General features: G+C 36.7%; 1 protein-coding gene across 2 annotated transcripts in view; it reads left to right on the top strand.

Moving 5' to 3' along the window:
* shroom4 (shroom family member 4) overlaps positions 1 to 19,555 on the top strand; it is a 142,653-nt gene that overhangs the window by 88,211 nt on the left and 34,887 nt on the right. Inside the window, exons 1-2 of one of the 2 annotated variants that reach the window (XM_030162243.1) lie at positions 2,146 to 2,517; positions 13,587 to 13,793. In XM_030162243.1, the coding sequence (XP_030018103.1) occupies positions 13,741 to 13,793 (53 nt within the window). In that variant the 5' untranslated portion in view covers positions 2,146 to 2,517; positions 13,587 to 13,740. Of the gene's footprint in view, positions 1 to 2,145; positions 2,518 to 13,586; positions 13,794 to 19,555 lie in introns of those variants that run through there. The other variant, XM_030162242.1, reaches the window with a different exon arrangement.

The raw sequence follows: 19,555 nt of genomic DNA, 5'->3' as shown, positions 1-19,555 counted from the left end.
CTACAGGGAAAACACTATGGCCTAGAGCCCCTAAGCCCTCTGAAAACCTGCAAAAGCTCCTGGAGCAGGGGTGTCAAACATGAGGCCCAAAAACCGGCCCGCCAAAGGGTCCAATCTGGCCCGCGGGATGAATTTGCAAAGTGCAAGTTAGGGCATCAAACTCAAAAATAATATCATAATAACCTATAAATAATGAAAACATAAATTTTTTGTCTTTAATTTAGCACAAAAAACATTAAATTATGAAAATGTTAACATTAACAAACTATCCTTTAACAATAAAATGTGAATATCCTGAACAAATATGAACAACCTGAAATGCCTAAAGAAAATTAAGTGCAATTTCAACAATTTTCTGCCTGTTACTAAATGTTTTGTGCCTTTGTAGATCTGGTCTGTAATGCACATGCAGAAATGATGAGTTGAGGTAGAATACTGATAAAATTGTACTTATATTTCTTAACAAATTTCATTTTTTTCCAGGTTATTCACATCCTTTTTGTTTGGATAGTTTATATCCTGGCCTATGGGATGAATTAGTGAAATACAGAAATTACACTGAAGATGTTAACAATCAAGGATGTCAAAATAATTTTAGTTCAGTTCCATCTAAAGTGGGTCAGACCACTAAAATATTATCATAATAAACTAGAAATAACGAAAACCACATTTTTTTCTCTTTGTTTTAGTGTAAAAAAAGAGTAAAATTACACAAAAATGTTAACATTTACAGACTAGCCTTTTAGAAAATAATATGAAAAGCCTGAACAAATATGAACAACCTGAAATGTCTTAAGAGATTTAAGAGTAATTATACCAATATTCTGTCTGTTATTAAATGTTTTGTGCATTTTTAGATCCACTGTGATCTGTATGTTGTAATGAACATGTAAAAATGAGAAGCTGAAGCCAAATAATGGCATAAATTGTTAAAATTGCACTTTTTTTCTTAATGAATTTCATTTTGGTTGTGGTTGTTCATGTTTTTCCATATTTTTTTGATAATATAATCTTACTTTTTTCACTCTAAAACATAGAAATTAGACATACAAATTTTGGAATTGATATTACTTATGTATTATTATGTTACTATTTTAATGGTCCGGCCCACTGCAGGTCATATTGGGCATTATGTGGCCCCTGAACTAACATGAGTTTGACACCTCTGTCCTAGAGTCTGTGACCCACTTTTGGGTCATGACCCACCAGTTGTGAAAGCTGGCTTTAAAGTGTCAGACAGCTCTGTTTGTTTGTTTGTGTGTTTTCTGAGCGCTGCAGAAGGTCACAGAGATTGACTGACGCAATCTAGAGTATTGGGTGATTTTCCAGGAATTTTCAGAGGTTTAAGCCTTTCCGATATTCCATTCATCATTATGTATCATTGTGCATTTTCCATATACTTCATATGTGTTGAAATCTTTCACCATGTGTCTCCTTTTAAGCCTGGAACTTTCTCACGACAATAAAAAAAAAAAAAGGTGTCAAACAGCTGCCCTTTGTCTGCTGGACTGAGCCCTCAAATAGCACTAAGTTTCAATCATTAGAAAAGCACAATATTACTTATCAGTATCACAAAAGTGCAACGGTCAAAGTTATAAGTGTGTGTCGATAATATTTGTCCAGCAGAAGTGTGTGTTAAAAGAATTATAAGTCAGCGACAAAGAGGGTGATAAAAGTCGATTATTTTCATCCATCAGCTCAGCTCATTGTTTTTGTCTTAATTCGTCCTCAGGCTGCTGCAGACCTCCCATCCTCTCACACATTCCCCTTCTTTCACCACATTTTGTTTTCCTCGTCTCCTTGCCAAAGTGAAAAAAGCCCCCTTGTCTAATAGCCTCTGCTTTGTTTGCTCTTTTCGATCTCTTTTTCTCACTCTGCGAACCCGCGTACACACCAACACACATCAGCGCTCATGTACGCGCCCAAGGAGGAAGTACCTCTGCTTTTTTTTTTTTTATCCCCCTCCCGTCAAACAATAACACTGTGGAACTCTGGGTATTATTTTAGCAGCCATCCACCACTTTATCTGCTCTCCACAATACTTCCTCTCTCCCTGACTCACACATCCTGCCTCAGAGGGGGCGAGAGAGGCAGGGAGAGAATGACATGAGGAGAAAGAGAGAGAGAGAGGGGTGGGAGAGAGAGAAATGTGGAGTGCAGGAGGGAGAAATAGACATGTTTTGTCTTCCAGTGAGAGGAGCGAGGGAGGAGGAAAAGAGGAAAAGGAGGGAGAGAGGAGATGTGAGGATCGCCGGTCGGTTTTCCCCCGTCGCTCAGAACCTGCCTGAGAGTTCACCTCTTCACACGGACGCCTGCCGTCAGTAGTCTCGCACCTTGACGACGCAGACCTCACAGGGCGTAGGGACAAAAAGACGAGCGGTGACACAACATTACGAGGAGGGAAAACTTTGTGAGAGAGCGTAGAGGTCCGTTGTGTTGAACTTGACATTTGGGTATCAGGGATGCTGGGACTTGAGCGAGGATCGGTTTGACTGTGGATGCTTCAGCGTGGGTCTGGTATGTCTGGAGTCATCTCTGTTTTTTGTTTTTTTTTGTCTTATCTTCTGTCTCAGCACTTATTTTTAATGAACTTTGTAGAATCAGTGTCCTCCCAGAGTGTGGATTTTTCAAAACATGATCCACTTTTACACAATTCTCTATTCAATTTCTCAAGAAGTCATGTCTTGCGATTGTTTCTTATTGGCGAAACTCTTAAAAGGGTCCAAATCTGTTTTGTCCGGCCGCCCGTCTGGTATTTGTTCTTTACTGTATTGAGGCAGTGTGTGTGACTCAGATTATGCACGTTGACCTTTGCGGTATCAGTCAGCTGTTGCAGTTTCTGACCATTAAGTGGGACATTCCAGCAGATCCTTTCATAGAGGCGCTTTCAGAGACGTCGGACGGAGAATTCATCATTTTTCAGCCTTTTTGACTCCGGTCCAGTCTTTCTGCACCAGCTCGCTTCTTTTCACTTCATCCTACGCAGACATCTTGTTTAGACTGCGTTCATGCTCCTCATCTGTCAGTTTTATTAGCTAAAGACACAAAATTCTGTCAAATGTACGGTAGTTACCAACAGGAGTTTGTTGTGTCTTGCGAACCTGATTGAATTTCCTGCCTGGTTGCGGTTGCAGTGACACCACGACAGCGGCGGTTTAACTCATTATCCCCACATTAAGGGCATGCCGTTATCGTATTTATGCCAACAGATTTTTCCCTATTTTAGAAATTCATGTGATTCCTCTTAACATGTAGTCGCCGGCTGTGACAGGTAGCCAAGTAGGTTACAGTGTCAGAAACAGGAAAGGGAGAGTTTTTGAGAATTTGTTGTCTCTAGTGGCCTCGGTTGGTGTTATCTCGCTCACTGAGGCCCGAAGAAAAGTATTATCCAGTTTCGTTTTGTTTCCTGTGACCTGTAAATGAAAGGACCACAGACTTTATGGAGCCTCCGTGAATGTCACTGAATTCAGAGGCTACAAGCATCCTCTTTTACACCTCACCCTTAAAAAGAGGTTGACAAGATTTTTTTTGTGTGTGTGTCAGAGCTGAGAGGTTTGGAGTAGTCTCATTCAGATCCACAGCTACACTTTTATCATGCTCAGATGCTTTTTTTTCCCCCCACCACTTAAAACTGACCCGCTCAAGTCCGGTCTTTGTAACGCCAGGGCTTATTTTTAGACAATATCTCTGACAATGAGACTCCACTCAAACTCAGATTTACAAAGCAAACACAGTAACCCAGTGGTTTCCAACCTTTTTTGGCGCATGACCCCATTTTAATATCACAAATTTCTGGCAACCCCAGACATTCAAAACAGAGACTTTTTTTTTTTTTTTTGCTAAAAGTAATTTGTTTTTGATCATGTAATAGTTTGCTATACTATGTTGCAAATAAACGTTAATTTTAGACGACATTTAGTCTATATAACGTATATTATTATGAACGGAGGCAGAAAAGCCAGGTGTAGATTACTGCACAAAGTGAGAATTTGATTTTCCTTGGTCAGGATATGTACAGTCAGTCCAGCTTGGATTTACAAGGCTGACAATTAATACTGAACAAACAAGAACTCAAACTATGAATTATGAAAGAGCTGCAGCATCTGAAACTGACCACAATGAACATTTGACAGATAAACAGAACCACAGTGCTTCAGTTTCAGACTCACAGTTTGTCATGTCTTTTATGGATTGGGATTGTCTCTCTCAACTCACCATATATTTTTACCTCCACCAAGGAGGTTATGTTTTTGCCGGTGTTGGTTTGTTTGTCTGTCTGTGTGCAAGATAACTCAAAAAGTTATGGACAGATTTGGATGAAAATTTCACGAAATGTTGATACTGGCACAAGGAACAAATGATTAAATTTTGGTGGTGATCGGGGGTGGGGGGCCACGGGGGCCCACTGATCTGTCTTGGCGGAGGTCTACGCTCTCCGAGTGCTTTTCTAGAAAATCAAATTTAATGATTTGTTCCTTGTGCCAGTATCAACATTTCTTGAAATTTTCATCCAAATCCATCCATAACTTTTTGAGTTATCTTGCACACGGACAGACAGACAAACAAACATCACGGGAAGGGGGGAGGGGGCACTGATCTGCCTTGGCGGAGGTCTGCGCTCTCCGAGTGCTTTTCTAGTTTAATAGTAAGTTTTTATTTGTATCAATTACTCGAAATTTCACGTGATCCCATTTGAATTCCAGGCGACCCCCAAGGTTGAAAAACACTGCGGTAACCCATACTAGTTCCATGACCACTAAAGGTAGAAATTAACACATTAAATAGAGTTGACCACATTTTTTCGTATAACCTAATGCTCACTTAGTGTAATTAAAATTATCTCTGTTAATGTTCTTGTCATGTCATTTAGGTTTTCAGTAAATCTACTGTACATGGGTTGGATTTTTTTCCTTGTCTTTTGTGTGCAGATTTTATTAAAACTGATTGAAAGTAGGCTTGGTTAATATATTGAGTTAATTGGATTTATGAAGGTTTTGCTCTTGGAAAACTTTGAAATATGTAAAAACTTTCTAGTCCAACAAACTTTCTTTTTGTAGGATATTAAATGTATGTGTTTCTCCAGTCATTATAGAAAGATTATTTTTGAATCAAACTATATCTTCATATAGCTAGAAAGCAACTGATTAGAATTTTATGCCATCCATAACATTTGATATGTTTTTTTTAGCCTATATTGCCCAGCTCTTATGGAAAGACAAAATGACATAAGTAAAAAACAACTAAGTTCAACCTTGACTTCAGATCATGCGTCAGGTGAATACTTTCCTGAGATTCCCCTTTTCCTGCAGTACGGATAGTTTTCATGTTCAAACAGTTTCTAAACCACTTTCATTCCACTATGAAAACTACTTCAACACACATGTGGCCTATGTCCACATGAACCTTTTACCCTTTGGTCCACATGTTTAGGACATGTCAAATGAGATGGATCATGGCAAATCATGGGAACAACTCTTTATCACTGTTATGCTTGAACCATGTCTATTTACTGGCATTTTTAGAGCGATTAGAAGGAAACTTGAGCAAACCACAAGCTTAGTAGTTTTCTCGAAGACTGATATTACTAAAATAGAGGGAAGCACTGCCATCCATATATGGATGTTGTCTGTCCTGCTACATGAAGGGGTCATTCTAGAAAACATATGCCTGGCAGTTTTCTTTTAACTTCCCTTGAATATGTGATAAATGCAGATAAAATAAACTCCTATTATTATCTAATGTTATTATTTTTTTCTGCTTTTATCTTATTCTTGTTCTCTGGTGTATGCAGGGTATATATTTACATTTTTCCGTCATAGTTGCATTTACTGGGTTTCTTTATATGAATGTTTATTCCCATGGCTTTAACCCTTAGGGATCCACGGTAACGGCTCCGTGACTGAATCACATGACATTTTCAACACATCGTAGCGCCGGAAGTCGGTTGTATAGACCACTGGGGACACCTGCATTTGAAAGTGCAGACCTGAAATAATCTCCCACTTTTTATTTGATGTTGATAGAGCAAATACAACCGGAGATATGACGTTTAGAACAAATGATATAGGATTATTCTAGCGATATAAAGCAAACGTTATATTTCTGACCACATCTTCGTCATTTTTTCGTCCTATTTCAAAACGGAAAAAAGTGGCTAAATCTGTGCATTCTAATCCACAGACTGCATTAGCATTACAGGTAAGGGTGAGAATGACCCCCTACCTGAACCGGATATGGAAACCGGGAGGACTGGTGGGGTGGGGGATGAGAAAACAGGAGTAAACGCCTATGTAAAGATATGCTTTTATGTCAAATATTTGAGTATAGTTTTATTTTTTACATTTTTAATTTTATATACCTCATATTTGGAACCAATATTCACTTTAAAAGTCTTTGAAAAGGTTTGTTAAGCATCTTTGTGTTATTTATGCAATAAATTATATCGTCAGCTTCCTGATAAAACCTGCTATGTCACTTCTGCCAAATTTTACAGGAGAAACAAAAAAATGTTTATATAACAAGAAACTGTGAAATATGACAAAAAAAATCTGTTCCTTTAACGTTGGTACTTATGATGTAATGTAAACAACTTTTACAGGAGACTGAAATTTGAAGCTATAATAGGGGAGATAGCAGGTTTTTATTACCGACCAAAAATGTCACTTAGCAGGTTTTATCAGGAAGCCAACAACATACATTTTTCAAAATGGATTCTGTATTTTTTGTGTGTTTTTTGTTCTTTTGTGTTGATATAGTAGGTTGAAGTGAAAAAATAATAGACAGATGAGATAGATGAAGTTGTGCTGAAAAAAAAGATATCAAACATGGGTATAGTAAATATTTCTTTATTTAGTATATAAAGGAAAAATCAAAAGTACTCAAAAACGGCCAAAATAGACTCAGACCCCTAAGGGTTAATGAAGAAAAAATAAAAAGCAACATATTTTTATTACCTCTAGTCATCATGTAAAACATTCAGTTCTTTTCCATAAATCCCCCAAATTGTCAGACAAACACGCACTGATCGTTCTTCCGGCGTTTCTCCGAGCACTTTGAAAAAAACAGTGATTTGATATGTGGTTTGGAAGAACTTTTACCTTCTCCCCTGCATCGCTCCAAAACACGACAGTAGTTTGCTGTTATTACATTCTCCTATTACAAAACAGTACATTTGTCATCATTTTTTTAAGCATTTTCTTTTTTAAGTTATCGTCTGCCTCTGGCGTCGCGGAGTTTGCTTTACTTTTCATAGTCATCAATCTCACATGGCTGAAGTTGGAGAAAAAGGAGGCGGTAGAGATTGGGGGGGTCCCTAATGTTTGTGGTAGGTTCGATAATGGTATTTTGACTGCTCCAGTTTGGATAGTTCCCACACATGCACACGCAGACACGCCGACGCACATACAGAAACGCACACAAGCAATACATAAACTTTCTCAGGGGATAATTTAGGGACATTGTCAGCGGAGTCGAACAATCATTGGGTTCAGATAGACATCCCTCTAAAAGAGCCAGAACCAGGAAACAAGGGTGTTTACTTTGGAAATGGTTCTCCTGCCCCTGCTTTTATCATAAACAATAATACTGAGAAATGGCCCTTTCCTTTCCCTCATGGTGCCAGGATCCGCATTCTTCCCCCCAATTTTTTTTTCTTCCTCTGAAATACTCAGAATACTCTTTCAATTACAGTTTGACTTCTACATAAGGCACCTTTGATGGACAGCTTTCTGTCAGTACACGTTCGCTACATTCAGAAATCAGTCAAACCGGCCAATAAAGACAAGTTCAACAGGGTTTTTCCCCAGATTTAGGTCTATGGTGAAGATCTGTTATTATTTGACAAAAAAACATGTATTTTTTGGACTGGTATGTGCACAATATGTAGATCAGAGGTGTCAAACATGCGGCCCAGGAGCCAAAACCGCCCCGTCAAAGGTTCCAGTCCGGCCCCTGGGATGAATGTGCAAAGAGCAAAAATTACACTTAAGATATTAATAATCAAGGATGTCGAACTCATTTTAGTTCAGGTTCCACATACAGAACAATGGGATCTCAAACTAAAATAATAGCATAATAACCTATAAATAATGACTCCAAATTTTCTTAGTTTAATGTGAAAAAGATAGTATTACATTACACCTATAAATAATGACAACTCCAAATTTTTCTTTGTTTTAGAGTAAAACCTTACATTAAATTTTGAAAATATGAACATTTACAAACTGTCCTTTAACAATAAAATGTGAAAAACCTGAAATTTTCAAAGTGAAATTTTAACATTATTCTTCCTGTTATTAAATATTTTGTGCCTTTGTAGATCCAGTCTATAATATGCATGTATAAATGGTAAGTTGAGGTGTAATATTGTTAAAATCGCACTTATTTTTCTCAAGAAATTTTATTTTTTTCAGGTTATTCACATCATTTTTGTTTGGATAGTTTGTAAATATACATATTTTCATAATTTAATTTTGATTGCACTGAAACAAAGAGAAAAATTTGGAGTCGTCATTATTTACAGGTTATTATGCTATTGTTTTACTGGTCTGGCCCACTGGAGATCAATTTGGGCTTAATGTGGCCCCTGAACTAAAATGACTTTGACACCCCTGATGTAGACAGTAGCTTAGAAGAAAGACGAAATATATCTGCCCAGTAGCAACCTGTAAAAAAGTAAAGCCTCAGTCACAAAGCTTCTTACAAACGATGGGTTCGTACGAATCTCCCAGTTTGTACGAGTTCTGGAGTTCGTAGACATTCGTGGAGAGTAGGGGTGTGTATTGGCAAGAATCTGGCGATACGATACAAATCACATTAGGATCACGATACAATATATCACGATATATCACGATACTGTGATAAAGGCAATTTTTTTTTTTTTTTTTTTTTTTTTTTTAAGATTATTTCCTGAAAAAATTTAATTACACCAGAAATATGTAGAAATACTTACCACATTTTTATTTGATCAGAACAGGATCTAATGCTATATCATAAAATGTTTCTAATTCTCCTAGTTTCTGAAGGAACTAATATCTGCCTCTCAGACAGTAAAAAGTGCTTTTAGGATGCTTCAAATACCCATTATTTCATAAAACAGTGTTAAATAATAGTAAATAGGATATAAACAATTAAGAAAAACAAAAAACAAAAGTGAACCTCCACAATATATGCATTTGAAAAAATATCTAAAAATATCAATACAGTATTGTGAAATGAAATATCGCAATGTATCGCAGAACCGATATTTTCTAACACCCCTAGTGGAGAGAGCAGTAGTTTCTTACAGCCGTCTTATGAAGTCCGTACTGTTGTGCCGAATTCTGCTCCCTGCCGAAAACTGCTCTCCCTTCCTAAGTCTGTAAGGGAAGCAGTTTTCGGCAGGGAGTAAAATTTGGCACAACAGCTATGAACTTAGGAATGGTCCACGAACACTCCATTGTTATAAGTCCGCTCTGAGAAGGTTGTACGAAATGGTCCATAAATTGTTTGCATGGTGTTCATAGCCGGTCATAACGGCATTTGTGACTTAGGCGTAACCCTTCACATTTTCCTTTCTGCTTTAAAGAAACTGATCTGAACTCATTTTCATTTTCATTATGATTCTAAACTTAGACTCCAGCAGAATGAAGTGGAAACTTTTAGTTCAAACTCTGAAGACTCGCTAACAGGCTTAAATACGAATAATGCTACTTATCAGTTATATATTACTGAAAACTCTGATGAAATTAGTAAACGTTTTTACCCGATTAAGTGAAATATGCCTTGGTATGGAAATTTGATATGTACTTTTTGGGACTTCAATATACTCTTTAAGCCACTCACTAGCAATGGTAAAGCTAGAAAAGACCCATAATGCAGAATTGGTCTTACAATGTAATATTTACACTCTTCTGTTTTATTTATATCTTCTCATTAGTCGCTTTTCCATTGCACATCTGCGCAAAACGTTACCGATATTTACTAAATGTCGAAAAAACCAGAAGTGCGTAATGTCGGTTTTTCCATGAAATCACAACTGCGATGATTTGTTTATTTATTATCGCGAGATGACACGAGAAGTCATTCCATAAACATGGCGACGAACATAAATATGGTGTTGATTTACAGATATATTCATTATTATTATATATTACCCCTCTATCTCGTACTGAATAAAAAATGATTGGGTTTCCTGGTGTGTCCACACATACCGCGACATGTTTCTTCTTCGCTTGTTAAAATGTCCGTCAACATCCAGTTTTTTAATTCACCTGACTAGTTGCGAAAAAAGGGCTTTCCATTGCAGTTTTGCGTGATATACCATTTCCACTACGCCTGAAAAACCACCTCTTGCCAGCGCAAAAACTTTTAATCGAAAATGAGACTTTTGGCGAAATTGTATTTTTTCCATTTGGTAAATTTTTATAAGTTATATTGCGCAATTCGAGGGTCAATGGAAAAGTGACTATTGTCTTTCTCAAACTGTTATTTTAATTTATTGCATCATAATACATCATATTCTGTGTGTCTTGCATTCGTTTTCATCCATCCATTCATTTTCTGAACTGAACTGAATTGCAATAGGCTATTTGCCAATATTGCAAATACTAAAGAACCCTTACTTTACCAAAAATCAAGAAAAAACACATCTGAGCATGGATTTCTCACTTACATGTCTTACTGTGCTACACACTGTTACAAATAAATTACATTTATACATCTGTATATATGTCAAGCAGTAGCCCTCTAAAATATAAATACGCAAGGGGTGAAACTCTACAAATCGTAACTCTCTTCCTGTTATATTATTTCCAGATATCTGACACTTTCAAATATGTATGTTTTTACTTTCATGTCTCAAGTCTAGTTGAGACCTACAGCGTCAGCTCTTAAGTCCTCCTATTTGTGACTTTAATCTAACTTTAGTCTAGGTCTCAAGTATCAAGTATGCAACTTTGGTTGATTTCATGCACTTAAAAGTAATTTCCATCCAGCAGCAGTATTCCTGTCTGAGTCTTAAGACCTGATTACACACATAAAGGTCCATTCAGACTGAGAATCTAAAAATGTCCTCTTGGCTGCACTGGTTCTACGCCTGTCGTTTTTATCTCTCCGTTACACTCGCTCTCTGCGGGGGGTTGAGTCGAGTCTGGCGTGCATATGGGGTAGGAAGTCCGTATAAAGGAATTAGGTAATATCATGGGATACTCTGGAATGCCTGGCCTCAGATCAGACTGGGGAACTTATTGTACATGTTAGATGACTTTTTAATGGCCGTCCAATGGAAGTCCAAACAACATGTGAGGAAGCAGTTTCCACAGAATTTGGATTGGCAACGTCCTACTGCAGTAGGTCTGAATTTAAAGCGTACAATGTTCCAAGACACTTAGAAGAGTGGCCGCAAGTATGCATGCCATGTGATCCTCCGAGTACAGGCCGATATCAACGTTCATGTAAAATAATACTGTAACGAGTTACGATTTTATTTAAGAAAAATTGTCAAAATAGAGATAAATGTCATGAGAAACAATATAAAGTAGAAGAGCACAGACCTCCACCAAGGCAGATCAGCCCCCCCCCCCCAAATTTTAATAATTTTTTTAATCAACACTATAATTTAATCATTTGTTCCTTGCGCCAGTATCAACATTTCCAGAAAATTTAATCACCCCCCATCACCACCAAAATTTTATCATGTGTTTCTTTGTGCCAGTATCAACATTTCCTGAAAATTTCATCAAAATCCACCCCCCCAGTCACTGCCAAAATTTAATCAGTTCTTCCTTGTGCCAGTATCAACATTCCCTGAAAATTTCATCACACACCCCCCCTGCCCCTGCCCCCGCCCCCCAATCGCCACCAAAATGTAATCATTTGTTCCTTGTGCTAGTATCAATATTAACCGAAATTTCATCAAAATTCCGCCCCCCCCCACCACCACCAAAATGTAATCATTTCTTCCTTGTGCCAGTATCAACATTTCCCAAAAATTTCATCAAACCCCCCCCGATCACCACAAAAATTTTATAATTTCTTCCTTGTGCTAGTATCAACATTTCCTGAAAATTTCATCAAAATCCACCCCTACCCACCACCAAAATTTAATCATTTGTTCCTTGTGCCAGTATCAACACTTCCTGTAAAAATTTCATCCAAACACCCCCCCTCATTACCACCAAAATTTTATAATTTGTTCCTTGTGCCAGTATCAACATTTACCTGGAAATTTCATCAAAATCTGTCCATAACTTTTTGAGTTATCTTGCTAAAAGTCAAAGAGACAAACAGACAAACCCCGATAAAAACATAACGTCCGCCATTCCTAACTAACTAAACTAAGTAAATATTTAAAATGCATAAAAGTGCATAAAATGTGCACAAAAAAATCCCATAAATTCATACCTGAATACACATGGAAAGACAGATATATAATGTTTAGTACATGTATATAACAATAAAAACCAAATTATGTAAGTGTGTTTTAAATTTACTTATGAGTAATTGAGTCAACTCGAGTGTCCTCTTGAATTTGAATGTTGCGAGAAAAAAAAACCAAACCCTGATCGTAACTTTTATGTGAAAACTATTTAATCTTGTCAGTTATTTACAAAACACACATAGTGATGCCCTTTATGACACTTGTAGCCATTATATCGTACCAGAATGCCATTGGTAAGGATATAAATGCATGGTCATCTTATTGCAGTTATTTGAAGTAACTGCACTCATTTTACAGTTGTCTCCTTTTGTCTGTATAAAGACAAGTGGATGAAAGTTAACAGTGATATTTTCATCACTCTTATGGTATAATTTTCCATTGTGTGAGAATTTACTGGCGCTGTTCTAATGACGTCTTCTGAATACACGTCCATCATCATGCAGGTCTTAACTTACACCAGTATATTTCAGGCTTTTTGTCTATTTTCCTTTTCGTATCAAATCTGTCCCACGCAATTTGTTTTTTGTTATTGTTTTTAATTGTAATTGTATGTTTTTAATCTATTCTTGTATTTTATTCTTTTATTTAGGTTTCATCTATTCTTCTGTATTTTTTATTTATTTATTTATTTTTATTAAATTTTTTACAGTTCTTTTATCTCTTTTAATCTATTCCTGTATTTTACCCTGTTAATTTGGTTTTTATTTATTTTTCTGTACAGCACTTTGGTCCACTGTGGTTGTTTTGAAGTGCTTTACAAATAAAGTTGGATTGGATTGGATGGAAATTTTTGTTTATGAAGCTTTGCAATGCGAACACAAATTAATTACCCCTTCTTCATTCGCAATAAATGGTGCTTCTTTTAGTTATGCATACTCTATGTGTGACAACTGTTAACCTTATATAGAATTAATGGCATAAAATCATGGCATAATCAATCCATAAAATCAGCTGGAAAAAAAACGTAATATTAATATTTCATTATTCTGAGATGCATTTGCAGAATAAAAAAGTGACGTACTCAAAAGAGAAGATACTGGCTGTGAGGAGATAAACACACCAGTCTTCTTTTATCTGGGGTGGTTCATTTATTTGAGCCACATCTGCAGCATCTGTTCTAAGACGTAATCTGACAGTATCATCATGGTTTCTCTCTGTGTTTCCACAGGCGAACCGTTCCTCTAATCAGGCCTCACTCCTGGCACCTGGCAAAGTTATCGGAGCCACCCCTCCCTCCTCCCCCCCCTCCTCCTTCTCCTCCTCCCCCCTGCCTCCCCCGTGCGGACTCGCCACCCCTCCCCCCTCCGCCCCCACCGTCTGCCATGCAGCTCCACCCCGGCCCCTACACACTACCCTGGCACACAACTGACAACAGGTGAGACACTTGAACTCATCACGACTGATGATGATCGCTGTAGTTGTATTGAGTTGATGATGCAAATCTGTCTCTTACACTTTGTGGTTGTTCATTTAATGGGTATAAATTTGAAACCGTGCAAAAAAGCATTTCACATGGTCTCCAAAGTTGTCATTACTGTGGGTATACAGATGTCAAATCAAAAAGCTGGGTGCATTTTAAAAGGATGGTTGAGATTTGTTTGGCTGCAGTTACCCATCAGTGTTAATTTTGTCACCCATTTTTTAATTTAGTCTTAGTCTTAGGCCCAATCAAGGTTATTATTGTTAACGAAAACTAACAAAAGGACGAAAACTAGAATTGAAAAAACATTTTCGTTAACTGAAATAAATAAAAACTATAATTAAAAGAAAAAACAATAACTAACTGAAACTGTATTGTGTTTACGAAACTAACTAAAATGTATAAAAATTATGGATAAAATTCCCTTCGTTTTGTCTTTTGTCAATGTCGGATTGATTTGAAATCAATTTATTTTACACTAGCAATTTTAGCTAGCGGCACCATATGACACTTCACAGTCTGTCACTTCTCATTACTTGTGGTTTAGAGTCGTCTTCTGGTCCCCACTCTACCTGGAAACATGGAGACTAAAGTTGAGAGAAAGCAGAGTTATCTCTGGGATTTATGTGAATATGACAGCGAGGAAGATAAAAGATTTGACAAAACTAAAATTAATACTAAAACTAAACTAAAACTAAGCATTTAGAAAAAAATGAAAACAAAAACTAGCAAACCTGCTCTAAAAACTAATTTAAACTAACTGAATTAGAGAAAAAAAAGTCAAAACTAAATAAAACTAAACTATAATGAAAAATCCAAAACTATTATAACCTAGGGCCTATTCCCAATTCACCCCTTGGCTCTAATGCTGCGTTTCCATTATGAAAAAGGACCTGGAATCTGGTACCAGGTACTCGTTTTTTGGTATCACCTCCGCTGAGGTTCCAAGCGATACTAAACTGTGACATATAACACGGCAGACCACTGATTGGTCAGACAGTTTTCTCTGTGACCTGCCGTTTTACAAAAAACAGATGCGGAAGTTGACAGTAAATAAAGTGGTACATTAATCCACATGATGACAGCCCAAAACTACACCATGGTCGGTCGAGGAGATTCAGTCTTTGGTGGCCGACGTAAAAATTCAGACGAGACAAGACGCAACGAGCGAGTTTATCAGCAACTCTCTGAACAGATGACACAGAAATAACGCAACACATCGCTATGATGTCCAGGTACTGTAAAGTCAGTAGTATCCTGTAATGGAAACAGTCTCCAGGAGTACCGAGTCGAGCCGAGCTGAGTCGAGCTGGTTCCACGTAGTGGAAACGCGGCATAACCCTTTACCCCTACCCCTTGGCCCTTGCACTTGACACTACCCCTTGAAATGGAGCTGCAAGGGGTAGGGGTTGGAACATTCCCCTGTGAAATGAGACAACCCTTCCAGACCTGTTACGTCATCAGCAGTCCTTGATGCTGCTGTAAACAGATGCAAAAACTTTGTTTCTGAAAGTATTCCCCATGCCGTTAGAAGCTGTAACCGCCTCTGTTGCATGGGCTTTGGTCGTCTTTTTCCAGCTATCAACTATAAACCACAGAAATGCGATCTATAAGGCATTGAAACGGCATTAAACGGTCAATCAATTGATTAAGTTGTTTACGAACAAAATACGAACATTTGTGTGTTCCTTTAATCACACTGCTGCACTTTTTGGCTTTGTTTACCTCCATCTTGCCAATGATTTGAACAGAATTATGGTAGATTTCTCCTACCCCTTCGTTCATAGTGTGGTCCTGGAAAATCTCTGTTTCAAGGGCCAAACAGCCCTCCGACTTAGCCCTTCCCCTCCGTCTAATTGAGAATTGGGATAACAATACCCCTTCACGTGTATGCACAAAACAGAGGGGTAGGGGTAAGGGGGAGGGGCCAAGGGGTGAATTGGGATCCAGCCTTAGTCTTGTGTCAAAGTTCCTTATTAGTTTTAGTCATATTTAGTCATTCACATATAATTTTTTGTTCGTCATGTTTTAGTCGACGAAAAGTCTCAACATTTTAATATAGTTTTAGTCAAATGAGAAGTCAAGGTGTTTCAGTCACGTTTTAATCAGAACGTTTTAGTATTTTTTTATTTTTTATTTGAGGGATGATTTATTGTTTATTATTCCAGTTGAACTGTGTTCCACACAGCTAAAATATGGATTGAATGTCATAGCCTAATAACCTGGAAAAACAAACATCTTGAATGAATGGAATTGAATGAATGAATCTTCAGTGCAACTTTGCTGAAAGTGTCTGGTTTGTTGATTCAATACATATTTCCAAATGATGCACTTGTTCTGATAATATTTTATTTAGAATCACCAACAAAATTAAAAAAAAAAAAAAAAAAAAAAAACTGTTGTTAAAAAATACGACTCTTACAGCTACAGACTCTCAGGTTAAAATAGAATAAAAACTTAAAAGGATAGAACTACTGTAGACCTCAAATACAACCTATCTACGTGTTGGGTTCGGTTCTGTGCTTGAGATTGCAGTAGAACAAATGCAATTTGGTTCTGAACAGAAATAATGTATCACAAAACTAGAATAGACCCATAGTTAAGAAAATTTCATTACGAGATGAAGGTCTAGAAATAAAATGTGTCTTTGAATTAAGTATTTTTAAAGTGAAAACACGAACAGGATAGGCAAAAAAATGAGCTTTTGCTTCTAGCCTATTCCTTTTTTTTTTTTTTTTTTATGTTTATTGCGATTAATGTGTTAAGTACAATGACTGATGTAAAACCAAAATAAATTCATTCATTCATTCATTCATTCATTGACAATATATCAGTAAATACATGTTTCTTTCTGTCCTGCTGAGTGGACATTTTTGCAATTCCATGAAAAATAGGTTCATAACAAAATTTTCAATCGCATTGTTTTTTTCATGCCTAAAGAGGAATAAAAACATCCAGGAAAAAAAAATCTTGATTAAGGTTCATGCATGAAAGGGTTAATATTCACAAAACCCAACAGAATCCCCCAGGAGCAAACACTCGGTGACAGTGGAAGGGAAAACTTAAACATGAGCTGTAAGTAAAAATAAAGTTGTCCTCCGAAGAAAAAATAATAAAAAATGTCTATACTATGAATTAGGGATGTAACGATACGAAAATTTCATATCACGGGTATTGGGACCAAAATTGTCACGGTTATCATTATTATCGCGGTATTTTTGAAATTGTGCTCAAAATGTTCAAGAAGTACTGATACACACACTAAAATAATTTAACCAAGTTGTATTTTGGAAAAAAAAAAAAAATAATAATAATTGGCGAAATGCACTTTCTCTTGGCATAAACATTCAAGTATTAACCCTTAGTGGTCTGAGCCTATTTTTCCCGTTTTTCAGTACTTTTGATTTTGCCTTTATATACTACATAAACAAATGTTTACTATACCCATGTTTGGTATCTTGTTTTTCAGCGCAACTTCATTTATATCAACTGCCTTTTTGTTTTTTGTGTTTTTTTACTTTAACCTATGATATTAGAATAAAAGGCCAGAAAACACAAAAAATATATAAAATCCGATTTGAAAAATTCACATAATTTATTGCATAAATAACACAAAGATCCTTAACGAACGTTCTCAAAGACTTTAAAAGTGAATATTGGTTCCAAATATTAGGTATATACAATTAAAATAGTAATAAATTAAAACTATTCTCAAATATTTGACATAAAACCATATCTTTACATAGACGTTTTCTCTGGAAAAGTGCGGTAATCAAACATGGTTATCATGATAATTAGAATTTAAACAGTAATACTAACCGTCTGCAATTTTACTGCGGTTTATCGTTATACCGGTAATCGTTACATCCCTACTATGAATGTTGGTTCATGACTTGACACCCTTGACGAGAACAGTGTATGAGTCACTAGTCTACGGCTGCTTTAGTCAGTTGTGTATTTTATTTGTTTGTCTGAATCTAAACTAAACACCAGAGTATGAGGTCATACAATGGATGCAGATGCATAAGTGGGCAACAGAAAACCTGAGCTTCAGTATAAGAAGGAAACAGTTGCTTCTGTTTGCAGAAAAATATTGCCTAATGTGCAGCTTTAACCAGACAGTCAGTGTATCACAGAGTGGGTGTGAATCAGTAACACTTTAAGCCCATGACTTCATAGGACATAAGTCACCGCCGGGGATTTTGGTCCCTGTGACCTGCCCCTAAAAGCCAACAATCGCCAGGAAACACATGACATCATCATGTGCTAATATCAACATTGCCCACGCAGGAAGCCTATAGGTCTATTTTGGTCCTTTTTTAAACACTGTTAACTGATAACTAATCAGATTCCCCAGTGACCTGTTCTCTGTCTGTGTTTGAGGCCAGGTGAATAGGTTTGGTTGTGACATTTGATGCGGAAGGAATGTTTTCTGTTTTATTTCACTGAGAATTAGTTGTCTACACTTGAGATGTATAGGGTAGCAATCTGGGCCAGTGTACGACGGCGTATTAGGGCCACTTGAGAAAAAAAAAGACTGTCACTACGAGAATAAAGTCATTATTTAACGAGAATAAAGTCGTACTTTTATGAGATTAAACTTGTAATATTTGGAAAATTCGACGGGGGTTTCCGGTTTTACAGCGAAGGCAACAAGCGAAGCAGCAAGTTTCCCTTCTGTTGGACTCCAAAACTTGGAGTAGAATCCCCAGTTTGTTCAGAAACACCAAACCCTCTGTGTATAGTTCTGTTTAGTTCTGTATAGTTCTGTTTAGTTTTGTTTAGTTGTGTATAGTTCTGTTTAATTCTGTTTAGTTCTGTATAGTTCTCTGGTGTTTCCACTGATAGTCCTACAGCTGAACACTTCATCAGTTTCTCCTCCACAAAAGAGGAAATTTACTACAAATCTGTTTAGTTCATACAACAAACCCTAAATGTGTGCAAACTGTCTTCAGAGTCCTTACACTAATGTGTTGATGGAGGATAGACTCAGTATTTGGCCTTTGTGCACAAACCCCAAATGAAAGGAGAACTGCACTAAATGTTCACAGTTCTACATTAGTCGATGAGTAGGTACAACTTCTCATTATATTATGACTTTATTCTCGAAATATAACAACTTTATTCTCATTAATTAATGACTTTATTCTCGTTAAATAATGACTTATTCTCGTTAAATAATGTTTTTTTCTTGTTAAAAAACGACTTTATTCTCATTAAATAACGACTTTATTCTCATTAATTAACGACTTTATTCTCGTTAAACAATGACTTTATTCTCGTTAATTAACAACTTTATTCTCGTTAAAGAACGAGTTTTTTAAAACTATGACTTTATTCTCGTTAAATAACGACTTTATTCTTGTTGTGACCAGCGGTTTTTTTTTCTTATGTGGCCCTAATACGCCGTCGTAGCCAGAGGGTGAAGCAGAGGTTTGACAGCTGAAACAGTGCTCAAAAACAATAAAACCAAGTAAAAACCACAATAGACAATCCAATATGGACCCCAGCAAAACAGGATTGCAGATAAACCTTTGTTTTCTGCCATTAATCATGGATGGACATTAATAAAAGCCTTTGCACAGTATAAGACCTTTCCTATAGACATTTATTTATTTATTTATTTTTGTAATTATCTTTTTATTTATTTATTTATTTTTTGGTCAGCATTATATTAGCATTTTACATTGTGTACATGACATCTATGTATATAAAGA

Source organism: Sphaeramia orbicularis, chromosome 18 (genome assembly GCF_902148855.1).
Source record: "Sphaeramia orbicularis chromosome 18, fSphaOr1.1, whole genome shotgun sequence".
Taxonomy (NCBI): domain Eukaryota; kingdom Metazoa; phylum Chordata; class Actinopteri; order Kurtiformes; family Apogonidae; genus Sphaeramia; species Sphaeramia orbicularis.
Note: the sequence above shows the minus strand (reverse complement) of the source record. Positions and strands in the feature narration are given on the sequence as shown.